A 14533-nucleotide genomic window follows, 5' to 3' on the forward strand; every position below is an offset into this window, starting at 1 on the left:
AAGCAGTGTGCAGAACTATTCTTTGTGAGACATTGCAGCAACTCTGTTGGGACAGAAGTATTTTTCTTAATCCTCTCCACTCTCCACTTCTACAGCGAAGCATTGGGAATTGAAAAATCATGTGAGCTGTACTGTATGCGTGTAACTTAAGGATCTTTGATAATCAGCAAGATCCATGCATATGAATAAGGTGATCTTGCATCTCATTGCTTGAGCTTGTTACCACTCTGGAAGTCATATTTCTATCAAATTTTGATCAAATTGAAATATTGGCATATTTCATCAAGGGTTAGGATGGATTCAGTAATGGGTGAAATCCACATATATTATCAGTGTAATCTTGCTTTAGATTTACTGAGCTTGTTGCCAGACTGGAAACCATATCTGTGATCAGTTGGTTAAACTGGGAATACATATATTTATTTCTATCATCAAAATCTTCAACAGTTTTGGTAATGAGAAAGACCTATGCATATTTATGAGGTGATTTTACATGTAACTGGCTCAGCTAATTGCCACTCTGGAAACCATTATCCTAATGAAAGTTGGAAAATGCATCATCAAAATCTTTGTAGTTTCAAAAGTAGGTGGATCAGTTCATATTAATGTATTGATCATGCACATCTTGCATCTGATTGACTGAACTTGTTACCACTCTGGAGGTCATATATTTTTATCTGTTGGGTTATTATCAGCAAGATCATGGATGACTTCGATTATGAGCAAGAGACTACATGTTACCAATATACTGGTTTTCTGCAGTGTTTATTTCTTGTGGTACATACTATGATACTTTTTCACTGTTCTGGTACTTTAGTAGTTTCCATCAATAAGGAATGTACAGATATTCTGAAGAAATCTTGTTAAAGATTTAATGATATTAAAAGCATGTTTTCATTTATTTTGACAAAACAATTACAAAAATTATTTGTTTGTTTGTTTACAAAATAGTTTTAATTGGCACAAAGTAATTAGAATATGAAAAATATAATTATATTTAAGAACCTTTAATCACAGGATTGGCACTTTCCAGTATGGCAGAACTGTTAACATACACGTGGCAAATTTATCTACTGTATGTATTAGGTATTGAACATTTAATTTCAGTGGGAGGGGGTAGTGCAAATTTCTTTCAAGCGAAATAGTTGTTTTATTTATCTAAATATAATTTTTTTTCAAATAATACATTGGATATATTAAGGTGTTCTTTTGCTTGAAATTGAAGCAAGATAGTTTTTCAAGCTATTTGAGGTCCAGAAAAGTGAAATGAAAAATTCCAGGCCCCTGTCCCTGAAAATGAAATTATTGGTTCTAATATGATTGCAAAATTTTGGTGGCATATATTGCAGGATGTTAAAAATACTACAATATACCATGGTACAGAATTTTTCATGGTACCCAGCTATAGTGTATATTAATTATTCCTTTATCTTTAGAAAGAATTTTTATCAGATTGTAGTAAAATAGACAAAACCAAGATTATATAAAGGTATGGGTGATACTTTGCATAGGATTGTAATGTACTAAATAAGCCTGCTTAGTAATATTGTTCTCTATTAAGTTGTACAAGCCAGGTGAGCAGTATCTGGCCAATTTGGATCTCTTGTTTAACATTTACCTTTTTGTCAGTACTTACATTTTTTTTAATGGGAAGTGGATACGGTAACACTAAAGGATTATTGTTCATTGGGGTTGGTGGCAATCAGATCTGTACAAATGAAAACTAAATTTCTAAATATATATTTTCAATGTTCAGCAGTTTTCTGTGTTCACAGTAATGGTAGTCAGAATAGCCATTGGCTATCTACAGAATTTCATTATTGACATAATTTTGGCTGCTGCTGAAGGTATTTTAGTGGAAACCTACATACAGTAATTGGCATGAAAAAGAAATATGTTAAGTTTTAAAAAATAGTTCATATTTGCCACATAGTGTTGTGAAGTATGTAATTGCAAAGACTGTCGATTAGTTAACTTAATTAGAACAATTTTAAATGATACTCTTAACAGGGATACTTTTTCCAAAGTCCTAAAAACTAATAATTTTACTTTAATTGGCTAACTAATAATGCTGATTGTTCAAAGGACAAGTGAATTGAGGTTCATGTCATTTGCTGCTAACCTTTTTCTTATCTTGATTCATGAAGGTACACACAGTTGACAAATCACAACTCCCATTTCATATTCCTCGAGATTCTTTGCCCAAGTGTTTAGGAGGGGCACTTGTTGTGGACCACAGAGCATGGCTAGAAATCTGCCGAAGTGTGTATATGAACCAGACTGCAGATATCAACAATTACTTCATAAGTCGAGGACGACTAAGCACAAGTAACTCTTCAGTGAGAAAGTGTAGTACATTATCGCACAACAGTTTCTCAAGTGACTTGTCAGAAAATCATTCCTCTGTATTCATTAGTGACTCTGAGGATTCAAAAGAAACTATTAGTGAGAAACAGAGTGCAGAGGAAAGAGAAAAAGAAATTGAAAAAATAGATGAAAGTACAGAAAAAGAGGTCAATTTTGAGAAGGAGGGCTCTTTTTCTTTGGCATCAAAGAGGAGACTTGAGGCAGAAAAAGGTACTGCAGAGGATCATGGGAAACATTTGACAAGTGCATCTGCAGAAGATAATATTGATATACCACAATGTTCTCCAAACCTACCTCGAAAGAAACGACCTACCTCTACAGGGTTGAATATTTATGAAGACTCTATACATATGCCAGAAGAAGGAGGTTTATCTATAGATGATCTGGTAAAGCGAGTTCAGCAAATGAGGAAGAAGGGACTGATGGAAGAGTATGCACAGATCAAAAGAGAACCACCTGCAGGAACATTTCAGATCTCAAAGTATGAATTTAAACTTAATTACAAATTTGAATTAGGTTATTCTTACATTGTATGTAATGAATTTGCAGCTTAGCAAAAGGTGCTGATGAAAGTGGAGGTAATGACCCAAAGAATGAAGTATTTACCCATTCGTGTATCTTACATAGATCCATTACGTCCTCTCTGTACAGAGTTGTGTTGAGAATATAAAGAATCTTGTTACTTGCCTTTTAAGGCAGTGGTAATTAATTAATTAGTTACCACCACCTTAATTAATTGATGATGTGGCAAGCAAAGCTATATGCTTAATTTTATATTTTATCTACTCACTGCTTGCAAGAGGGGGATGGGGGATCAACTTGATTTGATTCTGTCTGTCCATATTTATTTCTGTACATGCATCCCATAAAGCAAGACTGCAAACAACACAATGTAAAAATTTAACCAGCATAATTTTGACTGTATGTAGATGATTTGATTTGATTTTCATGCCATGACAGACATTTGTCAATTTTTTAAACTTCTTATGACAAAAACATTGTTAGCACCAATATGCAAAATCAATCTGAGGTAGGCAAATTAAATTTGGTGTACATGTAGATCACCTGGTTAGGTTTTTGTGCCAAAGAGTAATTTTCAGATTTGTATACATACAATGGGATCTCCCATTTTGTTGGTGCAGTGTTGATTTACGTTTGGTCTGCAGTGTTGATGTACATGTTTGGTGTGTTGTACATCGAAATGTTACACTGAATTCTCATTTGTGGTTATTGCTTGCTCTTTTCCAGGTTAAAAAATAACCACCAATCAGAAATCTGTGTCGCTTATTCACTGCGTGACAAACAGGAAGTATTGGCAGAGCAACAAAGAGACTTCATGAAAAGTCATAAGATATGTCAAGTACATTAGCTGACATGCTGTCAGGGTGTGCCAGTGTGCGAATATTGCAAAATTTGCAGGAATTTGCATGCTTGGAGAACAGTGAAATGTGAGGACTCTGACAAATTATTTGAAAGTTCCACATATGAAAATGTTCTCGGCGAAGAATACAATTTTTCTTTAACTGTTGTGACATCTGTTTTTCGGGTAGCAACTGTTCCACATCTGGGTTCTTCAAGCAGAACATGAATGGTTGTGAAACTAAATTTGATTAGCAAAACGTGCTCAGTAATAAAAATTATGGCATAATTTGACCTATTCATGAAGAAAGTTTTACAAATGCGTGTTTAAAATGCGTGCTACTTAGAAAAATCCAAAATATCTGATTCCTGTTGTGATTCATTATGATTTCATTCACCAGATACTTGCTGATGACAGTGATAATGACAATAATTTTTAAACTTAATGAAGTATATCAGATTATTGGAGCTGGGAAAGTGTTAATGGAAACACCAGTGAGTAATTTTGAGCACTAAATGGTGTTAAATACGAGTCAGATATACATGCTGGATGGACAAAAATAGATGGCATGACCCTTTCAGTGGTATTTTGAAATTAAATGTACAAAGGGCAGAATGTTTAGCCCAATTAAAATACAGAAAATTTAAAAGTGTAATGCAGTTTGCATTTTTTTAATCAATCAAATTTGACCTGCAGATCATATACTGCAAAGTTTTATACATGTATCCATATCAGGGTTAAGATAAATAGAATGAAATGAGGGTTACAAAAATGTAATTAAGAAGTAAAGATATTTATTTTAATACCTCTGTTTGCACAAGCATTGATGGACTAAATACCCTTATACAGCATTATGGAACAGATGAAAATTTTGGCATAGTAGTCAGTAAACTACTGATTTAACAAAGGAAGTTTATGTTAGTGAAAAATCCTATTTTGGAGCAGATGTATCCAGAAGATAATATCTGTGATCTCTGGAAAAGTGTACATAACAGTCACAAAGATCAGTCTTCCAACATATTCAGCTGACAAAGCTAGCTATGTATATACCCCATCAGAAAGAAGCACAAAACAATGCAAAGAAAAGGAACAGAATATGCTCTGAATTAATTAAGAGATTATACATCTAGAGGAGAGATCTGTCAAAGATGTTGGTTTCAGTAGAGCTATAAGAAAGTGGAGCAGCAAGATAGAGAGACAGATATTGATGTTTAGATAAATATTGACCTATGCCCTTTTCATCCTCCCCTCTTTTTTTGATAAAGGGGGAGGTCCCCCTTAAGATAAAATCCTCACATGGTCTATCCTTAAATTGTAAATGGGAAACTAAATTTTTATGCAGAGATATTTAACCAGTGAATGAAAGTGCTGATGGAATAATTGAAATTCGCATAGATTGAGCGATGGGGCAGATTTCCAACTGCTCACGTTTATCACCTTTTGTAAATTAAAATAAAATTGTAGAATAGGACTGGGTGTAGTCAGTAGTTTTTCTTCATTAACAAATACAAGTACCTGTTGCTGCAGCAGTCTTTTGCATCAGCAGAAAATAAAATATGATAGGTTTGTTGGTATTCAACGTTATTCCCATCCCCAGATTTGATCTAGATGAGATTTTCTTTGCATTATTTCTTCTGTTTTGAAGATAACATTTCAATGTCTTCCAAGTGTAACTGATAGATGAAATTGGTAATATGTTTTCAAATTATTAATTTTGTATAAAACAGAGTTAAATGGAGCCACAATTAAATGGCCTTAAACGTTGGACAAAACTCATTGCAACCAACATGCAGTCTGTTTGAAAGTATTGTTATATTCTCATCAATGAGAATTGCATATAAATATATAACTATATGTCTATATGTGGTCTTCGTATAAATATATGATAACTATATGTCTATCTATAGTCTGCATATAAATATATGATAATTATATGTCTATCTGTAGTCTGCATATTAATATATGATAACTATATATCTATCTTTAGTCTGCATATAAATATATGATAACTATGTGTCTATCTGTAGTCTGCATATAAATACATGATAACTATATGTCTGTCTGTAGTTTGCATACTGGAAATAGGAATAGAATGTCAACATACATGAAAGGGTGCCACCTACCTTCCAATGATAGAAAGACCATCAAGTTCATAGGTATATAGATATGTATCATATCGCATGCTGTGTATTGTGAATCATATTGATACGCAGCACAGGTGTATCATTTCACCCCTACTAAGTATATACCATCTGTGATACGCAGCACAGGTGTATCGTTTCACCCCTACTAAGTATACACCATCTGTGATATGCAGCACAGGTGTATCGTTTCACCCCTACTAAGTATACACCATCTGTGATATGCAGCACAGGTGTATCGTTTCACCCCAACTAAGTATACACCATCTGTGATATGCAGCATCTGTAATACATTGTCAGAGGAAGTCTGGGCTTCATTTCAGCTACTTAGTCAGATACTGATTGGCAGTGTATGCTGTTAGTCATATAGTAACATAACAATTTGCTAGTTTATGCTTTGATTTCTTTTCTTGTGTTATTTCAGGAGAAATATTTACTAGATGCATGAAATGCAGGTGCAAAGCAATAGCCCATTCGGCACTGAAGGGAAGGAAAAATGGAATAAATCAAGGAAGACAACCTTCGGGTCTCTAAATCAGGGCACATGGGGTTTGCAGGATCTGTTGGATCCAACTCTTAATACTGTGATACCATTACCAGCCATCCTACCGCCATGTGCTGTCCTGTCATCACCAGCTGACCAGCCGACACTGGCAGTCCAGTCGTCCCAGCATGAAGACCTTTTCGCTGAAATGGTCCAGTCATTTAGTTCACACAGGTATCTTAGTGATAGAACCATCCATCTAGCCACACCGTTGGCATCTTATCACTACTATACCAGAGATTTCAATGAGAAGTCTGTCCATTCAGCCAAGACTTCAGAGAGACTGGCACTGGTGACTGCTGGATTGTCCTACATACCACCAGCACCTGGGCCAACCCCACACTGTTCACACCAGCTGGCTGGTTATGTCATACTTCAATTACTCATTGCCAACCCTCAAGGGAGAGCTAGTTACATTCTCAAATACAACCGTCTGGAATCATTGATGCCACCCAGCATGACTTGTGCAAATCTACAAGCCAAACCAGACAAGGACCCAATTGCACAGGGAGTATAATGAGATGCAGGCAAACCCATTTTAATCAGATCTGACTGTGGTGCAGACCAAACTCAGCTTTCAAGCTATCAACAAGGAAATCTATCGGGTATTTTGCCATTTCAGAATGCTCTCCTCCAATACCACTACCAAGGATCACAAAGTCGAGGCATCTGTTGATTTTGGGGAGGAAGAAGAGACACCATCTTTTTGGCTCCTTCCCCAGTCAGCAATGATTAAAGAGATTAACACTGGCTTTTGGTCAGATTGACGACCTGGGCACCTCTAAAGCATTTTTCTTGGAAAGCCAGGTTCCAGCGTGTTCCTCCTCATGCTGGTATTAAAAAAACTCTGATACCAGAATTTCCAGCTTTCTACAAGAATTTGCCGGCTGTCCACATGTTGGCTCCATTGTACTACAGTGTGGATCAGAACGTGTTCTGTGCCATGTTTTGACTGGTTTGGAAAATTGTGACAACATCCTTTATGTTAGGTTTCGCCTTATTGGCAATCTTCTGGCTCACCAAGCAATCCAACAACAGCCATGCCTGGGACGTGATGGCCAGGATTGGTTGGGTCCTTCACCAAGTAGCTCACCATACTATGTCCATTGCCTTGAAAGATTTGGCCAATTTAGACCTAATGCAATGGGACATATGTCTGCATTCATACTCTGGCCCCATTTCGGTGTCTGTTTTTTTTTTGAAGGATGAATGGAAGGAGTTTGGAGGCCGGCATTTGAGGAACAGAGGTGGGAAGAAATGTGCTTTCTCCACCTTCAAGCCTCCAAACCAAAAGCATTAACGTACCCTCCAAACCACCTGCAGGCAGCCTGCCCATGTGTGGCTGGTTCCTGCATTTTTAGATCTGCACACTTTGAGAACATCCAATGATCGACCTTTTTGCATCAAGGTGGAATCATGTTATCCACTTTTGTCTCTCTCGTTCCAGACCCAGAAGTTAGGCTATGGATGCATTGTCAATCATTTGGGAGGGGTTGTGATCCTTTGCCAACCCTACAATAGTCCTGATACTGAAAATGATCCAGAAGTTATGGAGTCAGAATTGAAAAATGATTTTCATAGCCCTCTCAGATGGGAAATACTGGGTTACTGATCTACTCAATCTAGCAATAGATCTGCCCAAAAATATCCTGCCAACCTGAATCTCCTCCAGCAACCAAAGTCACAGGTGTTCTGTCGCTGCCCAGACCATCTTCTTCTGCATGCTTGGCTCTTATCGAGACAGTCTTGTAAGACAAACAATTTAAACCTTTGATTTTGGAGAGAATCTCGAGAGAAAGAAGGCCTTCAAGGCTTACGAGGGAAAGTGTGGAACGTTTTCAGGGGCTGGTGCCAGACCAATAACATCGCCCATTTGAGTGCCTCGATCCCTCAACTGGCTGACATTTTTCTCTGGCTCTTTGAGGGAAAAAAGCTGGCCTCCGTCACTGTCAAATGCTCTATGATATCAAACACATTATGGCAGATAAGACATTGGGCATGATAAAGACCTTTCAGACCTTTTCACTAATTTTGATCACAATCAACCAAAATCGCTCACTTATTTCCAAAATGGAACCTGTCCTGGGTTTTAACTTGTCTCAATTTGAGTAAATTCGCGCCTCTAGCCTACAATTCACTAAAGTTCCTATCATACAAGACATGTTTCCTGATAGTTTTAGCCTCTGCATGCTGGGTAAGTGACGCTACATGCCCTTTCTGTCAACCCAAACTCAGATGGTTTGGTAGTCTTCTTTTCACAGTCGGGTTTTGTAGTCAAAAACAGGTTACCGTCCGTTAGTAACCAAAGAGTTGTCATTCACTCCCTCTCTTCCATAGACAGGTTGAGAGCAGCAGCCATGCAACATCGTGTTTGCACTTTCAGGCACTACATGAAATACAAGTCATAGCATATGCAAATGCCTCTTCCTCCTGGTGCAAGCTGGAAAACAGGATATCACTCCTCACTGCTCAAGCCCTTGCCTTGTTGTTGAAGTGGGTTATATACTCGGCATACTCTGAAGTCTCACTAGACCAGCGCCACTTCATGACGATTACAGCTGATGATAATATGAGATTAGAGCCATCTCCGCGAGCATTGCATTCGAATGTGACATTTCAATCTGAGATACAGTGGAAGCTGTTGGCTGGCATGCAGATTCAGTCTTCTTGTTTTTCTGTCTCAGAGATTTAGCATTGCAGAGGCAAACATTGGATCTGGTCAGGTTGGTGGTAGCAGCATAGACTCAAATAAATCAACACAGACTGTTAGCCTTACTGAATTTGCTAGTGAATTTTTGTAGGTAAGAAGATTTCAGCATCATCTTCTTAAATAAGAGTCACAGGTCAAGGGAACCCAGGCTGTGTTGCTTATGTAATTAGGAGATCAGGTTATCGTTCACATGGGGAATCCAGCTATTCTACCCCAGCATTCCCTCCTATTATTCTCCTAACGTTATGTGATTGGGGAACATATTCAGAGAAAACAAATTTTTAAGTAAATTATGTTTCTCCAAGAATACTTACCCAATCATATTACTTAAAAACCCTCCCAAGCACCATGCCATGTGAGCAGCCTCATTAGCATCTCACTCAGCTAAAAACTAGCGACATCTGGTTGTGCCAAGGGGAGGTCATGTGTAAGAGTTGCTGCCCTTTGTCTATTTGAAATAGGATAAAACGATTTTCATCTTTTTGTAGGGCTGGATTCGTGAGGTAGCAGTCTAATATTCCTAATGTCATGTGATTGGATAAGTATTCTTGGAGGAACATAATTTCCTTTAAAATTTGCTTTTTCTACTAATATTTATCTCAACTGGTCATTGTCCAGAAGATGATGACCAGAAGAGCTTATGGGATGTCTTCTTGTTTGTCATTCCTCCATCTGTTGTCTGTCATCCATCTATCTCTCTGTTAGTACAATTTTATCACTGTCATTTGTAAATTACTTTGATTATTGTTATGAAACTGTACACACCTTAATCCCATGGTCTGGTTGGTTCTAGATGAAAAATGTGCTGCTTGCATATACTACTATTGAATGGATGGTCATATTAAAATAGAGTTTTCAGTAAAAGATTTATTATGATGTTTAGTGGGTCCTAAATGAAAATGGTGCTGATCTGGGGTCCTATATGGCCACTATCTTGAAATTCTTATTAAAATCCTCAAGAACTGAAATTTTTCACCATTACTTATGATGTCCAGTTGGTTTTAAAAGAGCATTTTGCCAATCTGACATTCAATATGCCCTTCACACTGGCCATCTTGAAAATCTTGTTATGGCTACTCCACCTGAATGTATAGTAATGTCAATTTCACTAAAAGATTTCTTATAATGTCTGCTTGGTAAAGTATGAAAATGGTGCTGTTCTAGCATCCAGTATGACCACAACACATCTAGAGATGGAAAGTCATGTTGACATGGTTTTCACCAGAAGACTGCTTATGATAGCTATTTGGACCTAAATGAAAATGGTGCTGATCTGGGGCCTAATATGGCTGTGATAATCTTGTTGCCACTACCTCTCTTGAGCTTTTCACTTAAAGACTTCTAATAATGTTTTGTTGATCATAGATCGTAGATTAAAATGGTGCTGATCTGACATCTAGCATGTGGCCATCTTGAAAATCTGTTTTTGCTATTCCTCTTTAAAGTCATTTTGACATGGGGTTTTCATCAAAAGAGTTCTTATAGTGTCTGATTTGTCCTGAACGAAAATGGCTAACCCTCAATATGGGCACCATGGTGGCTATCATGAAAATATTGTCATGTCTGCTCTCAAATTGATGTCTGTATTATCATGACATTTTCACCAATAGACTTCTTATGAGATCTAGTTGGTCATAAATGCGAATGTTGCAAGTCATATATCCAATATGTCGGCCAGAATGGCAATTGTGAAAATATTTTCACTACTTCCAGTGAATGGATGATCAGTATGACACTGGGTTTTCTGACCACTCTGGTGGTGTAGTGGTTAGAGAATCTGCCTTTGGATGTGGTATGTTGCTGGCTCAAACCCTGGCTGAGTCATACAAAAGACTAATAAAAGTGGTACTACCATCTGCCTCAGTTGGCACTCAGCATTAAGAGGTTAGTGCTAGGACTGGTCAGCCTGGTGTCAGGATAATGTGACTGGGTGGACATCATGCTCCATTTCTCTGGCATGATGTCCCAGTGCTAGACATCACTATAAACTGCCACTCTTCAGACATCATAGTGATATGACTGAAATATTGTTAAAAGGTATGTTAAAAATCCAAATCACACAGACACATATTGGGCTTTCTCCAAAAGACTTTTGATGATATCTACTTTGTTTTATATGAAAATGGTATCAGTATAACATCAAATGTTTCCACCACAGCAGCTAATTTGAAAATCTTGTTCTTCCTGAAGAATATCAGAGATGGTTTCAGCATTCAGCAGTTAAAAGGAAGAAGTGGTGTTATTTTGAATTCCTGGGATTTCTTTTCACCTGATAAGGTGTCAGTCCTTTCACAGGACTCTTGTTTTTATTCTTTGTGAAAAAAATTGATCTCCCTTTATTTCTTTCAATTAAAGGTTACATTTTTGTGATGACATATTACAGTAAAACTTTGATTTTATGGAAGGCACCTTTCATAATTACAAGTTATTTGAACCAATTTAATTATTGTAAATATGTCTTGATATTTGGACAATCAAGTTAGCCAATTGAAATGCATGTCTCCTGGTGAATCTCAATAATTGATGTTTGACTGTTTTAACTATTCTTATTCAAATTGAAATTATGAGTTCCATAAAAGAACAGCACAGTTCAATTGGTTATTTAAAAGTTTATCTGTAAATAAAGGAAAAAAAATATTTAGAAAAATATTTTTAAGGTATTAGAATGAAAGGCAGATTAAAAGTAGCACAGATTAATCTTGAGGGACAGTTATTATTTGATGTCAATTGAAATGGATCCTTAAAATTTTCAGGATAACTTTTTTTTTAAATAGCACAAAAAACACACTATGCCTTCATTTTTGTTTTGTCTGCTTTAGCATATGGGGAGACATTGTGAGCTCTGCACCTCAAATTGGGAGATATCAGTGTTATTTTTCCACCATGAGTTAGGAGATATTTTTATTTCATTTCTGCCACAGATGGGGAAACATCAGTACTACTTTTCTGCTACATAATGATATGGTGGTGATATAACTTTTGGAACTACTTTCCCCCTCTATGTTTTTTAAATTTATCTGCCTTGATGTATATATTTTCAAACTTGTAATATTTCCATATGTAGGAATACTTCATTTTTATTCTGTCTGTCCGTCTGTATCTGTCTCTCCTCGCTCTCTCTTTCTCAACCACTATCTATATCATGATGGATAGATATTAAATAAAGACTCAAAGATAATTAGATAAAGACTGGTATACATTAGTAAGTACATTTAATAAAAGAAAGTCAATTTTTTTTTACTGATAGTATGGAAATATTTCGCTTGCGAAGTAGGAACATTTTATATCATCACTCTTGGCTCTGCCACTTATGACAATATAGCATTCTAGTTCACCTTTGAAATATCTTGTTATATTCTCTTAAGATTTATATATATATATATATATATATATATATATATATATATATATATATATATATATATATATATATATATATATATATATATACTTGATACATAATACTTAATCCGATGTTGGCATCAACAGCTTTACAACGGTGTGTTAAAGTTTTTGCAGATCATGTACAGCGGGTGTACTTTTAGGTGATTTATTGTGTACTGTATGATATCACAAGTGAATGAATTATTTTGGGGGCTTGCTGCTGACAAGTGTGCAAGTCTGTTAAGTCAAAACCACCTTCATAATTTCACTCAAAAAGTGCATGAGTACATCAAGCAGGTTCAGTGGAGTATAATGTATGATATCATAATATTATGACTCCTGTCCTGCACACTTGTACCTTTGATAAGAACATGGGACAGAATTAGAGTGCAGTTTATAGGTTAGACACTCAGAATTATAATTCTTGAATAGCTCTGTAGAAACAAATGTCACTCTACGGTTTAAAAAAAGTTGAAAGTTGTATCTATGGTTCTACTATTTCATCTTTAAATTACTTTTACTGTAGCTACTACTACTACTACTTGTTTTATCTTCTTTTGTCTTCAGTCACTATAGAAATTGGAACACTCCTATTTCTTATCAGTATATTATATAATAGTCATTCACTAAGAGAAAATCTAATGTAAATGGCTGGAAGATTGAGGCTTTCAGTTAGCAGTCAGCAGCATTTCAGCTTGAAGGTTATCACTTTTATTGCAGACATCATAGGGATATGACTGAAAAATTGTTAAAGCTACGTTAAAAATCACATCACACATCACACATCACTTTTACTGGGATATTCAGGTTTTAATCACTCGCCTTCAGGCTTCCATTTTAACTTTTAACCTGATGTCATAATTTTTATCCAACCTTTATTGTCCTGATATATAGTTGTCACTTGCCCCCTACAAAATTATTACTAACCCCGGAGAAGGACAGACAATTTAAAGGATGTTAAAATATAAAATTAATAAGGGGAAAGGTATACAGTTTAATAAACTATGTCAAGTTATTCCACAATTACAGGACAATTTTTCAGTGCAATTGCTTCCAATCAATACATGACCCATACAAATTGCCAATTGTTTCATCCCCCAAAATTAAATGTAAGAGTGTTTCCTTCCCATGTCCTCCTATGTTACTCATCTGTAACTTCCTCCTTGTGTTCCTTTTGGTACTTTAGTAGCCTTGTTTCATTTCCTGGCTCTCCTTGTCGGTATTTCCGGTACCCTCGTTTTCATGTCCATCCCACCCTCCTCACACAACTGCCTATCTCTACATGCTCTCCACGTCTTCTCTCTAATCTTCAAGTGGTGTCCGATCCCACCCAGAAAGCTTCCTCAGAAGCCTCCAAAAGTTCCTAGAACTTTCTTCCCTACCCTTTTAATGAGCATGTAACTTCGGCACTCGGAGTACAATCTAGTGTCTCCAACTCCGTACAATCTGCTCTCGCCAATGTCCAGATGTGCACTGACTCATTCACAAGAACAGTAACAAAATAATCTCTGGCTGCATGAGAAACCCGCCCAAAATTCGACTGTCTTTATTCTGATTGGAAACGGTGGTCTCTTTGAATATGGTCTGGGTTAGTATCACTGAGGTGTTAAAATGTTTAGTTTCCAGCCTAAAAGCCTAAGCTGACCGGTGACATCAATTGCAAACAAACACAGTTTTTCACCACTACGGCAAGGTTCTTCAAAAGGAATTAACTGTGAATTTGACCGTAACACTATGGCTAATTCATGGACAGGTAGTTTCTTCATTTCAGAATCGGTCAAAAATTGTAATATTATATAAATATCATATAACAATGATTGACATTACCCAAAGTACTTTGAATTATGAATTCTGTCAAAAGACATTTATAAACATTAGTAGGAATTGTTAACAAATTTTCTCACACAACTTGACAATAGTGTTGTTTCATCTTTTAATCTGCTGTTATTATTGACATTGTGCATGATTCTAACAATAAAATTGTCATATTTTCAACTTAAAGTATTATGTGTACTCCTTTTTGTTGT

At 36.3% G+C, this 14533-nt stretch overlaps 1 protein-coding gene across 1 annotated transcript in view; it reads left to right on the plus strand.

Moving 5' to 3' along the window:
* Nucleotides 1-14533, plus strand: part of LOC149800596 (tyrosine-protein phosphatase non-receptor type 9-like) — a 70359-nt gene that overhangs the window by 33867 nt on the left and 21959 nt on the right. Inside the window, exon 7 of the mRNA XM_089954573.1 lies at nt 2148-2848. Coding sequence (XP_089810699.1) covers nt 2148-2848 — 701 coding nt within the window. The remainder of the gene's footprint in view (nt 1-2147; nt 2849-14533) is intronic.

The sequence above is a fragment of the Sinohyriopsis cumingii genome, chromosome 4 (genome assembly GCF_028554795.1).
Source record: "Sinohyriopsis cumingii isolate HCF-2022 chromosome 4, ASM2855479v2, whole genome shotgun sequence".
NCBI classification, from domain to species: Eukaryota; Metazoa; Mollusca; class Bivalvia; order Unionida; family Unionidae; genus Sinohyriopsis; species Sinohyriopsis cumingii.